The sequence below is a fragment of the Melanostigma gelatinosum genome (assembly GCF_949748355.1).
Source record: "Melanostigma gelatinosum genome assembly, chromosome: 14".
NCBI classification, from domain to species: domain Eukaryota; kingdom Metazoa; phylum Chordata; class Actinopteri; order Perciformes; family Zoarcidae; genus Melanostigma; species Melanostigma gelatinosum.
Window position 1 is genome coordinate 745,342 of NC_136647.1, and position 21,333 is coordinate 766,674.

General features: G+C 46.3%; 1 protein-coding gene and 1 pseudogene across 2 annotated transcripts in view; one reads left to right on the forward strand and one right to left on the reverse strand.

The window, feature by feature from the left end:
• LOC306787950 (olfactory receptor 5B17-like) overlaps window positions 1–21,333 on the forward strand; it is a 41,889-nt pseudogene that overhangs the window by 9,430 nt on the left and 11,126 nt on the right. The gene's annotated exons all lie outside the window — the stretch shown is intronic.
• On the reverse strand, window positions 15,305–16,255 carry LOC306787935 (olfactory receptor 52K1-like; the record flags this gene model as incomplete). The annotated part of the gene is made up of 1 exon (XM_079283262.1): window positions 15,305–16,255. Exon 1 carries the CDS (start codon window positions 16,247–16,249, stop codon window positions 15,305–15,307), a length of 945 nt encoding a protein of 314 aa, XP_079139388.1. The 5' UTR covers window positions 16,250–16,255.

Consider the following 21,333-nt stretch of genomic DNA (forward strand, 5'->3'; position numbering starts at 1 on the left):
GTGAAAAATAGTGTTACTCTGATTAGAGTTTCCTCGACGGAGTTTCTGGACGAGAGCACAGAAGTTGATTATATCGGTGTGTTGTTAATAACGGACGAGATTAATGAAAATGGCCAGAACGTGTACAGGTCCAGAGATGACCTAGGATAAAAAGCAGTTAAATTGTATTATTGACGTTCTACCCTGATGGAGTAGTGGTTAAAATAACAGTCTTCGACGCGGTAGGTCCGGGATCGGCTCCCGGCTGTAACATTGTTTTTGACAAAAAGCAGCGGCCGTTGTGATGTATTAAAGAAGCAGAGCTCTTTGATATGTGTGTAAGATAGGGACAGAAATTATTATAATCTGACTGATTGTTTGCTGAAAAAGCATTTGTTTTTCATTTGTATCGTGGTCGAGAGATCAGCGGTACACAGTCTGTTTGATGAGATCGAGATAAAAGACAAATTGCTGTTAAAATGCGTTCCTGATAAATGTGTGTCTAAAAGAAAAAAGAGTCAGCTCATCCGAAGGCCGTGCTTCTGACTGATTTATATCTAAAGAGACAGCCGTGTATGTTCTAATGTGTGTTCATTGTTTCACTGCATTTGTAAAGGTATTAATTACATGCTAGACCGTATTTGTGAATTGTGCGCATTTCAAATTTGGTTTTAATTGGTGTTTACTGTGTTTGTTTGCTGAGAAGCAGTTGTCATTTGCGCAGGCGTCCAAGAGGTGTCTGTTTGTTTAGTTTGATAAAGTGGATTAGCTGTCAAGGAATAGGGAAAGAATCCTTTATAATCTGACTGTTTTTTGGTTGCTAAAAAGCTGTTTGTCATTTGCGTTGTGATCGAACGATCAGTAGCGCACCGGTCTGTTTGATGAGGTTGAGAAAAAAAAAAATGAAGCTTGCTGATGGAATGTGATGCGTGTGTAAAAGAGCTGTACATCTCCTCTACAACTCCGTGTTTGTGACTGATTTATGCTTAAAAAGACGGCAGCGTGTGTTTTGATTATCTAGTATGAATGCGGGTGACTCCGTGCTTGTGACTGATTTATGCTTAACGAGACGGCAGCGTGTGTTTTGATTATCTAGTATGAATGCGGGTGACTATTTGTTGAGCTGTACGTTTTAACTTTTGTTTATTTGTTTGACTGTGTTTCTAAAGATATTCCTTTACCGCATTGGTGATCTCTGCGCATTTAAAAATGGCAGTGTGTTGCAATTTTGTTTGAATGAAAGTGCATGTTTGAAGCGTACATAACCACGGCTGTGTATGGATTCGATTTCGTTTAAATGAGTGCGATTATTTGGAGCATATATGTAAGCGCTGAGACCTGGTTCAGAGTTTATGCTGTTTCTGAGTTTCTTTGTGCGTTGGAGACAGCCAGCTGAGGCCGTGCTTGGTGTTTGAAAATGTTCGTGTGTTGTTTCAAAGGTTGGTGTCCAGAGTAGGAAAAACACACATTATACACGACTGTTACATTCACACACACACATAAATCACTAGAATATGCTGAGAGACAGCTGAGGGTTAATATAAGTGTCAGTTTTACTGGCGTAGTTAAATTTATTGGAAAATTGTGTTCCTTAGGGATCGTTAGCAAAGTGTAATGCGGAAACACAGCAGTCACTCATGCAGCCAGAGAAGAGAAAAAAAAAAAAAAAAAAAAAAGTTTTAAAGCCGATACACAGCTTCTATTGTTCCAGCCAGACAGTCGCTAAAATTATGAATGTACAAGGTTAACAGCTGCTACAAATCTTCTATTCATTTAGTCAAGACTGGCGGTGGGAATATTAGGGAGGATTTGACTACTCCTGATAAAAAACACAGATGCGGCCTTGCTTTGTGTCCACTTACAAAGACAGTTAGCGGAAGATATTTAAAAAGGTGGGGGCAAGGTTGACTCTCTCTGCCTTATAAAATATTTAGTTACAAGCCATTGCTTGAGTAATCAAAACATAGCATTTCACACCTAGCAGGGATATATAGGCAGATTTGTAAATAATATATATTCATACACTGTTAAATAATATGCGTTATACTTGTAATGCTTATATTGCGGAGTTGTGAGGTCACTGTATGAAGGTTTAAAACGCCGAGAGAAGCACTCCGTCATTCTCTCGTACAACAGAATAAAGATCAGTGACCTCTGCACAGTAATGCTTGCTAAAACCATAAAATTAGGGCTGAAAATTGCCAAATTAGTATAATGGACGAGCTTTTGTGTCCATGCACACAGAGACTTCGAAATAACTCTATAACTGTACTGTTTTCGTCCTCTTCACCATAAAGTGTTAATACTAAAATAGATCATCATTTCACACACACACATATTACAGAGAAAAGCAGGTTTTAAGACATGCAGCAGTGTGAATGACATTGATTTGAGTTCAACCAGACACCAGGAAACTTGGGAGGAGCGTTGGCTCCCTCTGCTGGTGCTTTTGATTTAAAAAAAAAAAAAAAAAAACATTTGTCCTGCATGTTGGCTTTTCTGTGGCCTATTCAAGAACTGCAACAGGAACAATGGACAGGAGTTTTGGCTCCATCGTGTGGACATTTGGGAATACTGATTTCAGACTCTCATTGCATGTTACAGAAACACCCATCATGGCTGAGAAATTCTCCTCTTATCTGTGCATCTTGGAGAATGCAGTCCAGGAACAGAGCAGGATTAATGGACGAAGCAAACTTTGGCCAGTGGAACAACACGCCTACCAAAGATTGATAAAAAGATGGAAAGATAAAGCCATTTGGGATGGAGAACGGCTGAATTGTTCCCCTTCAGAAGAGATGGTACAACAGATGAACAGGGAAGTGATGAGACACTGTGAAGAGAAGAAGAACGAATGGCAGGACAGAAATCCAAGATATCTAAACATGGGAAAAAGAACAGCAAGAAACAACGCAGCTGCAGAAAAAGGCGTCTGGCCTTATCTTAAAAGGTGCTTCGATTTTGATAACAACAGGATGGGCAGCAAGCTGATTCTCACTGGAATCGAGAAGAGATGGATGGAGCGGGCTGGCAAAGAGCCATGGAACGCAATGGAGCTGGATGCTGAAGCAGCACGTTCACCACTAGAGGCCGCCAAACACAGCGGAGGCATGTTTCCGGCCCTAACACCCTCATCCACTGCCCCTCCCTCATATGCCGACAACCCATTCACCCCTATCGACAATGACAAGCCCAAGCATGAACAAAGCAACCTGTATCCTGACCTGCCACCGCAACACAAAGACATGCATGAACATGAACAAAGCCAACTGCACCCGGATCTCCCACCTCCCCCTCCAGATTATGTGCCCACAAATAACCCTTTCATTCAGGCTCCAGTAAGACCAGTATCAAAGGGGTTCCTGAAAGGCATCTTCGCAGTAGATGAAGGAGAGCTGCAGATACCTGTCTCAGTAGAGGAAAAGGAGAGAAGAAAAAGAGCGAAGCAAGTTGAGAAGACTGTGGGATACCTGATGACTCAACTGAGCGCCCTAGGGCTGCCAAACACACCCGGACCTGAAACTACACCTACACTAATTGTCGACGCACACAATGAGCCACGCTTCGATGCTTTCGAATTGACAGCCCCACTCGAAACTCGGCACAGAGTGAGCAACTCAATCAGAGACCGTTACCAACACAGACAAAAAGACGACACACAAGAGGATATTCAAACCCTGGAACAACAACTGGAGGAGCTCGAACAGCTGGAAAAAGACCATGCAGCAGCAACAGGCTATACGCCTTACATGGAGGCTAGTGGATATGCTATACCACAAGCGGACCTGTGGGTTCCTGGTACAGAGGAAGAGAAGGAGCTGATCGAACTAGCTGCACAGCCAGCCAACGAACACAAATGGCCACAAACACATGAAGTACAGAGGCTAACGCTAAATGGAAATTTCACAGGATATGCCACAGCCCCATCAACAACGCGCAGTGGACAACAATATGGGCCTAACTCATGTCAGATGCCACTCAGACCAGCTCCAACAGCTGCAGCCCCTCACCAGATGGCATTTATTCCCTTCTCCTTCATGGACATGTCAACACTGCTGACTGCCCTTCCTTCACTGTCTTCAGGAGCAGAGCCATGGCTAGAAGAGCTAGATAAATATACAAAGTCCCACAAACTGGCACTTGGTGACTACAGAGGCCTGCTGGCCAGAGCATCAGACCCACACACACTGAAAAAGCTTGAAGCCGCAGCAGGAACCACAAACGCGCCTGACCCCACGCCCATAGGCGGTGTCAGGCTGGTACTACATCAGGCCTTAAGAAGAGAGTACCCCACCCCAACAGACCACAGCCAAATGTCAACCTTCATGGCCAAGCCTGGGGAGCCTGCTGCAGATCTCCTAGCTCGTGCTGAGCAAGTATGGAGAACAACATTTAGAGAATCCCCAGATGCATCTCAGACATCAATGGCACTCTGGAGAAGCATGGTGACCAAAGGATTGCCTGCAAAGGTAAGAGAGGCGATTGAAAACACTGTGGCCATCGCCTCCTTCACTCAATCTGCATGGAGAGAACATGTACTGCATCACTATGATAAACACAGAACAGCTGCAGAAGCATCAGATGTGGAGCTCAAGGCACTGCAAGTGGCACTGATGAAGAGACAGCTGTCTGACCTGGACACGGCCCAAAAGATTGCAAAGGACAAAAAGAAGCAGATGGCTCAACTGGAACCACTAGCAGCACAAGTGGTCCCTGTAATGGTGCAGCAACCATGGCAACAAAACCAAAGAGGAGGACAAAGAGGAGGTGATCAAGGGGGTGGCCAAGGAGGCACTTTCTACTGCTACACCTGTGGAAAACCAGGCCACTACTCACGTAACTGTCACACACGTGACCTGTCACATCAACAAGGCCCAACACGTGGAAGAGGAAGAGGACCCAGAGGAAGAGGAAATTATCAGAGAGGAAGAGGAGGCTTTCAGGATCCACGAAACCAGAATCAAGCTGGACAGCCATACCAGGCGCCACTAGGAGGCACTGAGCAATGGACGCAAAATGATCCTAGCTCCGGAGAAAATGTCAACCAGGCACTACAAGCTCAGTGGGCGAATAACTATTATCCCTACTAGGACACCCCACAACCACCTGGCACCGGCATCATGAAATTTGGACTAGCAAGTGAGCCAACTCTCACTTGCACAATAAACGGACAGGCACACACATTTTTGGTGGACACAGGGGCTACATATTCCAGCCTCACGTCTCCACAGGTCCTGTCATCTAAATATGTGTCAGTGGTTGGGGTCTCAGGCGCGCCAGAACGCCAGTGGTGCACTAAACCTTTAAATGTCCAAATTGGAAGTCAACAATGGTCACACAGCTTCCTATCAGCGCCAAACTGCCCAGTAAACCTACTGGGCCGCGATCTGATGACTAAATTCGGTCTAACAATATGGCTAAACAACGAAGGGGTCCAGGTCTCACTGGACCCTCCCCCTGCAAGCACACTATCAATGCCTGTGCGAATACTATCTATGCCACAAACGTCCATTAATGTGGAATCATTGGATGAAGAAGTGTACTGGCTGAGATGTCTAGCCACAGGACCAAGCACACCAACAATTCAATTCTGGTTCAACATACACAGAGAACAGATCCAAAGACTGCATCCATATAAAACTCCTCTGCCATATGTGCACTGCACTATGAATGTCACGGACGATCCAGACTGCCCATATGCTGAAGATTGGGACATCAATATGGCACACCTAACTCCAAAAATAATATGTCATGATGTTTATTGTGGAAAAGAAGGCGTGGCTGCAGCAGTGATATTGGATGATTATCAGACCAAGTGGTATGGTCTCAGCAAAGAATCTGCTCCACACGTCACCCTAGCGGTTGGATTTGGACAAGAGGCCAGAGGACTCGGCCCCATGATAAAAAGAGCACATACTCTGTCATGGACACACACAGATACAGCAGGACTGCTGAAGGCAACAGCAGAAGATATGTGGCGATGGATCATCTCTACCAAAGAACACACACTACCTGAACATTTACCACTGCCACGCCATCATGGTAAACCATGCACTGACCATCCTGCAACTCAAGCTCTATTGGACGGCGTGCCTGCGAAACTATGGACGACTGGCCCTTATGATGTGGGAAAATTGGCAACGGTCAAACCTGTGAAGGTGACGCTGTTGGATCCATTTGCACCTCCTATCTGGCATCCACAGTACAAACTAAAGCCAGAACAAATCGCAGGCATCGCTCCGACCATTGCAGGTCTGCTACAAGCTGGAGTGTTGGTGAAAACTCGATCACCATACAATACAGCGATATTGCCAGTGCAGAAGGCCGGAAACAACACAGGCTGGCGGATGGTACAAGATTTTCGACCAATCAATGATGCCACACAACCGGCGTCATATCCAGTTCCAGATCCACATATTGCCTTAACAAATCTCAGCCCACAGCACTCATATTTCACAGTAATTGACCTCGCTAACGCCTTCTTCAGCATCCCTCTGGACAAAGACTCACAGACACTGTTTGCTTTCACATTCAACGACCAGCAATACACCTATTCTCGCCTGCCACAAGGTTTTCGTTGTTCTCCAGGTTTGTTCAACCATCATCTCAGACTACACTTGTCTGATATAGAGGTGCCGGATGGTGTCGTCCTCATACAATATGTGGATGACCTCCTGATTGCTGCCCCATCTTCTGCCACCTGCCTGGAGGCCACTGAGACTCTGCTGCTGCTGTTAGCCTCAAAAGGCTACAAAGTTAAGAAGACCAAGGTCCAAACATGTAGGAGACAAGTCACATTCCTGGGTCGCACTCTCTCATCTAGCGGCCTGGCTGTAAGCACAGCCCACAGAGACAGCATTCTCCATCATGACAGACCTATCACCGTGGGACACATGCTGTCATTCCTGGGTCTAACAGGCTACTCTCGTAGTCACATTCCAGACTACACTGACCTCACCACCTCTCTCAGAAGCCTGCTCAAGGAACCAGGAACTAGAAACACCTCTGCCCCACTGGTGTGGACACAAGACGCTGAAGACGCGTTCACCAAACTCAAACAGACTTTGTCACATGCCTCGGCTCTTCAAGCTCCAGACTATTTACTCCCTTTTCACCTAGATGTTTCTGAACAAAAAGGAGGGATGGTAAATGCAGTTTTGTATCAGAAAAAAGGGGGAGAAAGAGTGGTACTCATGTATCACTCATCAAAACTGGACCCAGTTGAAGTTGGCCAATCCACCTGTACAAGACACATGGCGGCAATTGCAAAGGCGATCGAGAAAACATCCCACATTGTCATGTGCCACCCTCTGAAAATCCACACACATCATGGTGTGGCTGCATTCCTCCTCAGCAAAGAATTCACATTCGGAGCTGCAAGAAAATCGAAAATTCAAAGAGAATGCACAAGACCACATATTGTCTATGAAACAGGAGGAATCAATATGGCGTCATCACTACAACAAGGACAAGGAGATCAACCACACAGCTGCGAAGCAAGAGCAATCATTGAAAACAAACTAAGGCCAGACCTGGGAAATACACCAATCCCAGGAGCAGAAATGTGGTTATACACGGATGGATGTTGCTACAAAGGAGATGACGGAAACACAGCATCCTATGCTGTGGTGAGACAATTCGAAGACATGGAACACACAATAGTAGCATCAGGTATCCTACCTCAACCAGCATCAGCACAACTGGCAGAAGTCGAAGCGCTCATACAAGCCTTGAAAATAGCAGAAGGAAAATCTGTAAACATCTTCACAGATTCTGCTTACGCACATGGAGCAGCTCACGTTGATGGGCCCATGTGGCGAAGAAGAGGATACACAACATCAATGGACGCACCCATCAAACACAAGAAGGAAATCATGGCACTGGTGGAAGCTATGAAGCTACCAAAAAGAGTGGCAATCATGAAATGCAAAGGACATGATGGCAAGGCAAAGACCAGAATAAGTGTGGGAAACGACAAGGCAGATGAAGCTGCTAAAGAAGTAGGAGGATACAGACCAAAACAGATGATTCTGAAAATAGCCATACAAGAACCCGAAATCACTGAAGAAACACTGATTGAGATACAGAAGAAGGCTGGACCATACGAATGGTCTGAATGGCAAAGGAAAGGAGCAACAAAAGGAGAAAGTGGACTTTGGAGATCCCATGATGGCAGAGTGGTATCACCAGCAGAATTATGTGTCTCACTGATACCAGAGGCACATGGACCAACGCACGAAGGAAAGAAAGGAACATTACAAAGGGTGGAAGCACTGTGGTGGCACCCACGCATGGAAAGCATGGTGTCCCTCTTCTGCGACGAATGCACCACCTGTGGGGATCACAATGTGAAGAAACCGTACAAGACACCTATGGGCTCTTATCCTGTACCATCAGCCTGCTTCCAAGACATCAGCATAGACTTTACTGACATGGGACATGATAACAGAGTACAAGGAAAAAGATACATTTTGGTAATGGTTGACAGATTCTCAAAGTGGGTAGAGGCAATCCCAACTAAAAAAGAAGACGCACAGACAGTAATAAAGTGGCTGCAAACAGAACTAATACCTCGCTATGGTGTTCCTAGATGCATAAGGTCCGATAATGGTTCACATTTCAGTAATAAGCATTTGCAGGAAGTGGAAGCCAGACTAGGAATCAGACATAGATATGGATCAGTGTATCATCCACAGTCACAAGGACTGGTAGAGAGGGCAAATCAGACGCTAAAATCAAAAATAGCAAAGACATGTGCGGCATCAAAGCTGACATGGGTTGAAGCCTTACCATTAGCTCTAATGGCAATGAGGAGCGCACAAGGAAATGAGACGCATCTTTCACCACATGAGTTAATGACAGGGAGGCAAATGCCTGGTCCTCCAAGAGACAGTAGTCATATTCCTGCTTTAGATGTGCAGCAAGTTGAAATGAAGGCATATATGACTGCGTTAATCACTCTCACGGAGGCTCTCTCCAAACAGGTCCTGCGGACCAGTGCAGCTGACCAGGAGGAAGTAAAAAATCTCATCCGAGTGGGTGACTGGGTCAGGGTCAAAGTTCACAAGAGAAAGTGGACTGACCCCAGGTGGACAGGGCCGTACGAAGTGAAGGAGGTTACTTCACACTCGGTCCAGGTCATAGGTAAATCAGGAGCACCTTGGCACCACCTGTCACATTGTGCCCCAGCATCTGAGCGTTCCAGACCCTTAGCAGAGGTCCGAGGTGATCTGGCGCAAAATGGAGTGTGAGTGTAATCTGTTGGGGGGAACAGACATCCAGCCACAGGGGATTCATCCCACTCCAGGTACCTGGAAAGACATGGGGATAGGTAAAAGAACTGGGTGGGTCCTATTGGGTTTGGGTGTGGCATTTGTGATATTCTTGACTTTGGGATTGAAAATGGGGGACAAAACAGTGAACAAACCAACTAGCGGAAACTATGACTGTCTGCCAGAGGCAATGCCAAATCTGACAGGGTTTGAGAGTCATCCAAGCTGCAATCTGACAACAAGTGGCAAGGATGTGAAAATGCCAAATCTGACAAGGTTTGAGAGTCATCCAAGCTTCAATCTGACAACAAGCGGCGAGGATGTGAACAAAACTCAAAACGACCTCGAGAGAGGGAAGGTTAGGCAAAAAAGAGATGCCTCAGAACCGGCATACAAGCCACCACCAAAAGCGTGTCGTGCATATCTGACCTTAAACTACACCCAGGGGAGCAAAACCGTTTTTACTTTTGATTTGTGTGATGTGATTAACTGTGGAAGAAGACCAAGAGCATGGAGAGGTCGTGCTGTGTATTTGTGTGCTGACAATGCCATAGTCAACAGATGTGAGAATTACGTGAACGTCCCGTCCATAGCGTTTTGTCATTCCTGGGGGGCGGTAACTAAGTACACAGGGCGGTGGAAGCCAACAATGCGAGGGGAAAGTCCGAGAAGGACCTTATGGGACAAAATAGACTTCCAACGAGACTTTTCAGCAACAGCCAATCCCTTATCTCTGTCCCTAAACAACGTCACCAAAAGCAGCACAGGAAAAAACATAATATGGTTCGCCCTATTAGTGGACGTCCCAGGCAAAGACCCGAGAGTAGGAATTCAAATAAACATAATTCCGCACAGACAACCGCTACCACCAGACCCACCTACTGTCTTATCAGAAGACTTTTCTAAATGGACTCCCCAACAGGTGATCCAATTAGCTACAGGACAAGGAAGCGACAATGTATGGTTAAATTGGATTGTTGATAATGCTATAAAAAACAAAATGAGTGGCTGTGTAGCTTGTGCTGCAGCTAGACCAGCTATGTTCACCGAACCAGCACCACTATATCCTGAATCTGACCCAACAGGATACGCGTGCATGACAAAAATGACTAAAATGGCTACTCCACCACATTGCACTACTCTGGCATCCATATTCCCACCGATTGACAACCAAACTGCAGTAGGTTATTTCAAAGCTTACAAAGGACTAGGATCCAGATATGTCTGTTACCATTTCACCAACGATAGAGCTCAAATCCACCTAGGTAGTGTGCCAGAAGACTGGTGCAACATGACACGACCAGGCTCAGAGATAGGTTCTTGGGCTAGGGGAGGGCTATTCTACTACTGTGGGGGTCTGCGCTTATTCACTAACATACCACCATCTACAATAGGAGTCTGTGCTATGGTGAGGCTGGCAATGCCACTTACCTTAGTGGGAGACAAAATAATACAGGACCAAAACAAAGTACAAAGCCTGACCCAACGCAGACGCAGACATATCTTAGCTAAAAGAGCAGCTGAAGCTGAGTTCAGCCTGGACAGAGGTCCAACTTACATAGATGCTATCGGAGTGCCCAGAGGAGTGCCTAATGAATACAAATTGGTAGACCAAATTGCAGCAGGTTTTGAGTGTCGCAAGTATTATTCCATGGATAACTGTGAATAAAAATGTTGATCGTATCAATTATGTGCATTACAATGTTCTTCGTTTGGCTAATCATACTAGGGATGCAATAGAGGGTCTGGCTGAGCAGCTGGCCCCTACTTCTTTGATTACTGTACAAAACAGAATGGCTTTGGACATGTTGCTTGCTGAAAAAGGAGGTGTTTGCTCAATGTTTGGAGACCTGTGTTGCACTGTCATCCCCAACAATACTGCGCCGGACGGTTCAGTCACAAAAGCACTGAATAGTCTGAGGGCACTGTCAAACGAAATGCAGGAAGCATCAGGTGTGAACAATCCATTTGGAGATTGGATGGAAAACATGTTTGGAAAATGGAAGCACCTGATCTTGTCAATAGCAGTGTCAGTGGGTGTGTTCATTGCAATATTGGTCTCATGTGGATGTTGTATAATACCCTGTATTCGTTCTTTGGTTGGCCGTCTCATCACCACTGCCCTCTCCAAGGAACCATTACCACCCCCTCCTTATGGTGCTTACCCAGTATGGGAAGAGCAGAACAGCCTGGTAGGGTCAGGAGAGGCAGAGGAAGACACCAGCGTGTGAACAGGGTAGGAAAGTAAAGAAAGTGACGTCCTTCAGACGTCAAGAGAGGGATTTGTTGATAAAATTAGCATATATACAGTTTTAATCAGCAATTAGCTCATATACAGCTTAATCAGCAGCTAGTTTATATGCAGCTTTAAGTAGCAACTAGCTTATATACAGTTTAATCAACAGCTAGCTTATATACAGCTTAATCAGCAACTAGCTTATATATACAGGTTAATTAATCACTAGTATATTTGCAGTTTTAATAACCATTATCTTATGCAGCATTATTAACCACTTATACAGTGCTCACAACACAGCAAGGCCAGAGAGAAGCAGGTGAAAGGTTACTTATTTAACTGCGTCACAAAAGAACAGGCAGCCATCTTTCAGAAAGATAAGACAGTGAGATTCAAGCGAGGGCCAACGCCCAGCTGAGCCCGGCTTTCTCCACACACTATTTCTCAGGTCCTCTCGCCTCAAAATCTCACTCACACTGACGGAAACCAACGCCTATTGGGAGGGGCCAAAGGTGAATGGACATTCACGGCTTCCAACCAAGCGTAATACACGGCTTAAACGTGCTACGTTTGCATCTTTGACTTTGACTAATGTATCAAGGGGGCGGACCCCATATATTAAGGATCATGCTGATGTGTTGAAGCGTGTCTAATGGTGAATCTCTGCGAGTGAAGCTATTAATGACCCGTGCACGTATTACTGCAGGGCTGAATAACTTTGTTCGATAAATAAACCTATTGCTTTTGATTTAAACTATACGCCTCTGAGAGCTTCTGTTTCATTCTTAAACCTGCTCTAAGTGTGAAAAACAGCTACAACACATTTTTTCACAACATTAGACTTGTGAAGTCAAAGTTAGCAGCTAATGTTACCGACATTGTATTATGTAGCTTAATGTTAGAATTGTGAAGTCAAAGTTAGCAGCTAATGTTACTGATCTTGTATTATGTAGCTTAATGTTAGACTTGTGAAGTCAAAGTTAGCAGCTAATATTACTGACATTGTATTATGTAGCTTAATATTAGACTTGTGAAGTCAAAGTTAGCAACTAATGTTACCGACATTGTATAATGTAGCTTAATGTTACTTGTGAAGTCAAAGTTAGCAGCTAATGTTACTGATATTGTATTATGTAGCTTAAGACTCCTTTTACTGGAATTTTTCATTTACTTTTATACTACAGTCAGAAGCCTCGTGATCACTAGACTGTCATTACGTTCGCCTTTTGAAGGCTAAACAATGCCCGCTCCGTTTTGGTTTGTTTTTTATGAAAACAATGAAGGATGAACCCTTTTCTTTTCATGAATTTTTTTTCATAATCTCCTACCACTGATGTTAAGTTAAGAGAAGTGCATATTTGCATTATTTCGATTTGCAGATTCACTTCAGCATGCAGTTAGAAAAACACAACACAGCTCGACTGTTTCTTGCTTACCAGCCCAATTGACTCTCCACCTGCTTCCTAGCCTGCACGCTTGCTTACTCGTAGCCAACGTACCTGCCAGTCCATGAGGCTTTGCTTTGTGATTCAGCAGCCAGCCTGTCCTGAGCCTGCTTATAACCTGTTCCTGGGAACCCAACTGGCCCAACTACTAGGCTTCAAAAGGGCATTATTACCACCATGCCAGGTTGTTCCAGAGATTGTCCTGTGAGCTCCTGTCAGTCTGCTTCTTATGCTGCGTTCACACCAAACACGTCGATTTTTTGACGCGCCGCTGGTCGTGTTCACACCAAACGCTGCAAAATCGCGTAGCGCCGGAGAGGGGGCGTGGTTTATTGACTGGAAGCCGTTCACCTAGCCGCCATTTCTTTCCGCTTTGAACCGTGAAAGGAATAACGACAATTGCTGCTTTGTACGTGTTGTGGAAGTCCCTCAAATGTCGGAATGCCAAACGCCGTCATGTCTGGTTCATAATATTGTTCAGAGGAGCTCCGTGGATTGTATCGAGCTGTATTCACTGTGTCTAGCAAGCCACCGGTCGCTGTTATTTGGCTGTGATTTAACGGAAAATAAACCGACAAAAAGGGACTCCGAAATAACTACGTAATGATACCGATTTGTAGGCTACTTGTCTTCTCAATGGAGCTCTGATGGATCGGTGCTAGGCTATGCTAACATCGTAGCAGCTCCACCAACAGTCAGAATAACGTCATGTAGACGTAAATACTGCAGCGTCTATTCATTGTTTGTACCGTATGGTTTACACACACACATGCATACACATAGTTTGGTCCGGTCTCTGTTGATATGAGGTATCGTAGAGCTCTGGGTGAACACAGACGGCTACAGGATTTATTTCCTGATTCAAAAATTGTCCCAAATCCGAAACTCGTTTTTTCTGAGTTCCACCATCTTCACTGAGCTGTCTCTTCTCTGGAGGTGTTTTCATTTAGAATTTATTTTGAAGCAGGACGTTTCCCATTCTCATAACCAAATGTCTGCTTTGTATAACAGAAATTAGTGAGTGAAATATCACATTAATTTTGTGCTAAAATACAGACAGTGATTTGGGTTATACCCTGCCTTGTTTGGTAGAGCGGACCATTCGTTTTTTATTCATTGAAGGATGAAATGTACACATTTTAATTTAATATACTGTTCCCTTTAAGGGGGAAATTTGTCTCTGCATTTGACCCATCCCTGTATATAGGGAGCAGTGGGCTGCCCAGGGAGCTGTTAGGGGTTCAGTGTATTGCTCAGATACACTTCGACACGTGACACGTCCCAGTCGAGGATCGAACCGTTGACCTTGCCAGACAACCCTCTTAACCAGTGGGCTACGGTCGCCCCCAAACTTCTATTTATGTTCTAGTTATTTATTTTTCTTCTACCCGAGAATCATAAGCCAAGAGTGCGACATACAATTAGCTTATTATTGATTTATTTTTATATGTACTAAGTTGCATTTCATTGTCAGGACATTTGGCTATAGGCCTTGCATCAGAAAAAAAAACAGAAAACCTTTTATTTACACACTGCTGAGAGTGACACAAAGTGGCAACTTATGAAAAAAGGAGCACTATATACAAAATTTACGCCAACTCAATAAGGTGCTTTTTGGTCTTGACCACAACCCCGACGGGTCTGTTAAAAGGAACCAAGTGGACCTACTAGGACCTCTACTAGAATAATTTACAGAAACAAGTGCTTCTGGCATTGCCTATCTTAGTTTTTAGATTAAAACTACTGTCTGTGTTGCCATCATAGGAATCATAAAATGCAGACAAAACAGATTTATTTGTATTTTGTATCCCCACTTTTTGGTTATCACAAAACAATTCTGTGCTCCGAGGTAATGACTTTGACCTTAAGGGCCTAGTTGAAAGCAGCAAACTGGTGTTTTTTGTATTTATTGCCACAAATTATGGTCATTATTTATCTGCATCCAGGAATAATAAATTGTCTTTATGATGATGGCAAAACTTCCATGGACTAAAAAGACAAGAATTCAACAAGAATTGTCGTATTTCTTTGGACTGCACTTCATAAATGATGGGGTTTAGGCTAACAGGCACAATATCCTCTAAAAAACACTTTCAAGGGGGAAAATTTCAGGGAGAGCAACTGAGCAGGGATCCCTCTCCCAGGAGGAGCAGAAATGCAATAGATGTCATCTGTACATAATGAAAATTTTAAAATAACATAAGTTGATCCATATGACATAAGTGACACATATAATTAGTGTAGTATTAACGGTAGTAGCACTAATAACAGCACAGATTTGTGCATAAAGTGCTTATACACTTACAAGGGCCAAAAACAAGGGCACAGTAGGGTATCTTCAGGTCACATTATATATTATGTTGATTAAGAAATTACAATGATGGCAAAACCTTCTTGGACTGAAATAACTTGAACAGAAAATGTCGTATCTCTTTTGACTGCACTCCATAAATGATGGGGTTGAGGCTACCAGGAAGAATATGAAACAAAATGCCGCAGAGTATTCTGTAGTCTGAATAAAGAGGGAAGCGATGTAGTGTAATGTTTGACAGTGCACTGATCATCATGACCAGAAACACAACCAGATGAGTGCTGCAGGTCTTCAAGGCTTTACTGTTCAGAGACTTGCTATTACTGGTGAGACAGACTACTGTAATCTTTGTGTAAGTGATCACCATGCTGCCTATAGAACCTGTGAACAGGACTACAGTGAAAGTGAGGCCATAGACATTATTGATCAACACACTCTCACAGGAGAGTTTAAACAGTGAGGCGTTGTCACAATAAGGATTTATGATCATAGTCCTGCATCGGTTCAGTCGTATGGTCAGACCGAGTAGAATCCCGACCAAAACAAGTGCCACTCCCCAGGCCCAAACTGTCAGCTTCATCACCATTCTGTTGGTCATTATCGTATTATATCGCAAGGGATTACTGATGGCCACATATCTGTCAAAGGCCATAATCATGAGCACAGTGTGACTAGTGGTACCAAACATGTGTGCGGTGAAAGCTTGGACCACACATTCGTAATAACTGATGAAGAGCTCAGAGGGCGGCCTCAACATGTCTATAAGCAAACGGGGTAACAGGATAGAATTCCCAAGTATATCATTGAAGGGCAGGTTGCAGAAAAGGAGATACATGGGCTGGTGAAGGTTCTTGTCAATGAAAATGAGAACAGCAATGCTCACATTTGAAAGCACTATAAACAGGTAGGAGAACAAGAACAAGAGAAAGACAGGGTACACCGACGCTTTTGCAACATTCAAAGCCTCCAGCTGGACCGTGGGGCTGTTATAAGTGTAGTTTTCCATCAACCTGAAACAACAAAATGATGTTAAAGTCACAGAATTTGTAATCTATACAAGCAATGAAAAGCTACAGGAGTGAATTTTCTTGATTCAACATTGATCAGAAATGATGAGGAAACAGTTGCTTGCAGATAAGTAATGACACCTTAAAGTGTCAGATTGCTTCTCAATGGTTCATCTTCGCCTCCCCGATCACTGCTGACACTATCCACCTCCACCCATCAAGAGCTCCTCTGCAGCAAAGTTTATAGACAGAATTTTATTCTAGGGGGGATTATTGATCATTATGTCAGATAATGTTGTAATGCAACATGATGAAATAACTCTGCAAATGTCAACAAGCTGCCTGCAAGTTGTGTTTACATGCTCAGAGTCAAGAAGGTATGTTCAATACTCACTCTGCATTTTCATACTTTCTAAACTAAAGCATTCTTCTGATTGTTTCTCAGCTTCTATCTTTGCTATTCTTGATCAGGATATGTCCATTAACTCCCAAATAAAACATTTCAAGGACTGCCTTTTAGGGTTAGGCTGGATCCAACCCACCACAGGGCTCTGGGGGACGGGCAGGAGGGCGGTCAGACGGGAAGGAGGGATCTGACACAGGGTCTTGGGTTGGCAACCTGACTGCCGGAGTTGCTCTGGACCCAGGCGCTCAGGCGGACAGCCCGACGGGCAGAGGGGCTCAGGGGGATGAAGTGATGGCCCAGTGGGGTAAGGGACTGGAGGTCGCTGCATCAAGGAGGCGGCAGAAACTGGAGGTTGCTGCAGCGCGGAGGCGGGAGCGGCAGGACCTGGAGGTCGCTGCGGCCGGGTCCGGGGATAACTGCGGCTCTGAGGCGGCAGCTGGAGTCGGCCAGACCGCCGACAGGATACTGGGAGCAGGAGTCGGCCGCACCGCCTACAGGACACTGGGAGCAGGAGTCGGCCGGACCGCCGACAGGACACGGGGAGCAGGAGTCGGCCGGACCGCCGACAGGACACGGGGAGCAGGAGTCGACCGGACCGCCGACAGGACACGGCGAGCAGGAGTCGGCCGGACCGCCGACAGGACACGGGGAGCAGGAGTCGGCCGGACCGCCGACAGGACACGGGGAGCAGGAGTCGGCCGGACCGCCGATAGGACAAGGCGAGCAGGAGTCGGCCGGACCGCCGACAGGACACTGGGTGCAGGAGTCGGCCGGACCGCCGACAGGACACGCCGAGCAGGAGTCGGCCGGACCGCCGACAGGACACGGCAAGCAGGAGTTGGCCGGACCGCCGACAGGACACTGGGAGCAGGAGTCGGCCGGACCGCCGACACGACACTGGGAGCAGGAGTCGGCCAAACCGCCGACAGGACACTGGGTGCAGGAGTCGGCCGGACCGCCGACATGACACGGGGAGCAGGAGTCGGCCGGACCGCCGACAGGACACAGGGAGCAGGAGTCGGCCGGACCGCCGACAGGACACGGGGAGCAGGAGTCGGCCGGACCGCCGATAGGACAAGGTGAGCAGGAGTCGGCTGGACCGCCGACAGGACACTGGGTGCAGGAGTCGGCCGGACCGCCGACAGGACACTGGGTGCAGGAGTCGGCCGGACCGCCGACAGGACACGGCGAGCAGGAGTCTGCCGGACCGCCGACAGGACACGGCAAGCAGGAGTTGGCCGGACCGCCGACAGGACACTGGGAGCAGGAGTCGGCCGGACCGCCGACACGACACTGGGAGCAGGAGTCGGCCAAACCGCCGACAGGACACTGGGTGCAGGAGTCGGCCGGACCGCCGACATGACACGGGGAGCAGGAGTCGGCCGGACCGCCGACAGGACACAGGGAGCAGGAGTCGGCCGGACCGCCGACAGGACACGGGGAGCAGGAGTCGGCCGGACCGCCGATAGGACAAGGTGAGCAGGAGTCGGCTGGACCGCCGACAGGACACTGGGTGCAGGAGTCGGCCGGACCGCCGACAGGACACGCCGAGCAGGAGTTGGCCGGACCGCCGACAGGACACTGGGTGCAGGAGTCGGCCGGACCACCGACAGGACACTGGGTGCAGGAGTCGGCCGGACCGCCGACAGGACACTGGGTGCAGGAGTCGGCCGGACCGCCGACAGGACACGCCGAGCAGGAGTCGGCCGGACCGCCGACAGGACACTGGGTGCAGGAGTCGGCCAAACCGCCAACAGGACACGGGGAGCAGGAGTCGGCCGGACCGCCGACAGGACACGGGGAGCAGGAGTCAGAGAACGATGATCGCAGTGCGTTGGCGTGTGTCTCGTGTGAAGTGTTGCTCGAATCATTGCCGTCCTTATTGAACGGCCTCAGGTCAGAGGTTACCTCGAGGTTTACTCCGGCTTTTATCCAACAAAGAGAATAATTCATGGTTTGCACTTTGAGTGAAATAAGATTTTAGGCCGCTGGATATGAAGTGAGGTGTCACATGACGCTGCTTCAGTTCGGTCTGAGCCACAGGCCTCCCTGCTGCTGAGTCAGCAGGCAACGGGACGCAGCAACAGGAACAGAACGCAGCAACGAATCGCAGCAACGCAACAACGCAGCAATGGACCGCAGCAACGCAGCCACGGAGCCACGGAGTGCAATGACGCAGCCACGGAACGACTCAGCCATGCCACGTAACGCAGCAACGCCGGAATGGAACGGAACGCAGCAACGCCGGAACGGAATACAGCAACAGCAGAACGCAGCAGCCACGCATTGCAACGACGGAACACAGCAACGCACCCCAGCAACGTACCCCAGCAACGTAACGCAGCAACGTAACGCAGCAACGTAACGCAGCAACGCAACGACGCAGCAAGCAACAACGGGATGCAGCAACACAGTGCAACGGACGCAGCAACGTAACAACGCAGCAAGTAACGACTCAGCAATGCAGCAAGCAACAACGGATCACATCAAGCATCAACGGAACGATGCACGACGCAGCCACGCAACGCAGCAGGCAACGAGACGCAGCAAGCACGGAACGCAGGACGCCAGTGCCCCCGCCGCCTACTTCAGAAAACACAGCAAGTGACCATAACCGGGACATCTGGCACCGGGACGCCAGTGCCCCCACCCCGCCCACTTCCAGCAATGAACTCACACAATTGGCCAACAACGATGCCGCTCCCTCTGCCGTCTTTTGGGGGGTTTCACGACGGACGACATTGCCGGAGACCAGCCTTGAAGGAAGAGAAGAGCCGGCCCCCGTACTATATTTCAAATTCAACTCACACCTGAGCCCCTACGAACCCCTCATGCGCTAACTACAAACCAGGAAAACACAGCAAACCGCCCCCCACGCCCCCCCCCATTTATGAAGGTAAATGTTGACCGTATGATTGATAACAGTGAAGGTTATGTGGCTTAACGTTAGACTTGTGAAGTCAAAGTTAGCAGCTAATGTCACTGATCTTGTATTATGTAGCTTAATGTTAGACTTGTGAAGTCAAAGTTAGCAGCTAATGTTACTGACATTGTATAATGTAGCTTAATATTAGACTTGTGAAGTCAAAGTTAGCAGCTAATATTACTGACATTGTATAATGTAGCTTAATATTAGACTTGTGAAGTCAAAGTTAGCAGCTAATGTTACCGACATTGTATTATGTAGCTTAATGTTAGACTTGTGAAGTCAAAGTTAGCAGCTAATATTACTGACATTGTATAATGTAGCTTAATATTAGACTTGTGAAGTCAAAGTTAGCAGCTAATGTTACCGACATTGTATTATGTAGCTTAATGTTAGAATTGTGAAGTCAAAGTTAGCAGCTAATGTTACTGATCTTGTATTATGTAGCTTAATGTTAGAATTGTGAAGTCAAAGTTAGCAGCTAATGTTACTGACATTGTATTATGTAGCTTAATGTTAGACTTGTGAAGTCAAAGTTAGCAGCTAATGTTACCGACATTGTATTATGTAGCTTAATATTAGACTTGTGAAGTCAAAGTTAGCAGCTAATGTTACTGACATTGTATAATGTAGCTTAATATTAGACTTGTGAAGTCAAAGTTAGCAACTAATGTTACCGACATTGTATAATGTAGCTTAATGTTACTTGTGAAGTCAAAGTTAGCAGCTAATGTTACCGACATTGTATAATGTAGCTTAATATTAGACTTGTGAAGTCAAAGTTAGCAACTAATGTTACCGACATTGTATTATGTAGCTTAATATTAGACTTGTGAAGTCAAAGTTAGCAGCTAATATTACCGACATTGTATTATGTAGCTTAATATTAGACTTGTGAAGTCAAAGTTAGCAACTAATGTTACCGACATTGTATAATGTAGCTTAATGTTACTTGTGAAGTCAAAGTTAGCAGCTAATGTTACTGATATTGTATTATTTAGCTTAAGACTCCTTTTACTGGAATTTTTCATTTACTTTTATACTACAGTCAGAAGCCTCGTGATCACTAGACTGTCATTACGTTCGCCTTTTGAAGGCTAAACAATGCCCGCTCCGTTTTGGTTTGTTTTTTGTGAAAACAATGAAGGATGAACCCTTTTCTTTTCATGAATTTCTTTTCATAATCTCCTACCACTGATGTTAAGGTAAGAGAAGTGCATATTTGCATTATTTCGATTTGCAGATTCACTTCAGCATGCAGTTAGAAAAACACAACACAGCTCGACTGTTTCTTGCTTACCAGCCCAATTGACTCTCCACCTGCTTCCTAGCCTGCACGCTTGCTTACTCGTAGCCAACGTACCTGCCAGTCCATGAGGCTTTGCTTTGTGATTCAGCAGCCAGCCTGTCCTGAGCCTGCTTAAAACCTGTTCCTGGGAACCCAACTGGCCCAACTACTAGGCTTCAAAAGGGCATTATTACCACCATGCCAGGTTGTTCCAGAGATTGTCCTGTGAGCTCCTGTCAGTCTGCTTCTTATGCTGCGTTCACACCAAACACGTCGATTTTTTGACGCGCCGCTGGTCGTGTTCACACCAAACGCTGCAAAATCGCGTAGCGCCGGAGAGGGGGCGTGGTTTATCGACTGGAAGCCGTTCACCTAGCCGCCATTTATTTCCGCTTTGAACCGTGAAAGGAATAACGACAATTGCTGCATTGTACGTGTTGTGGAAGTCCCTCAAATGTCGGAA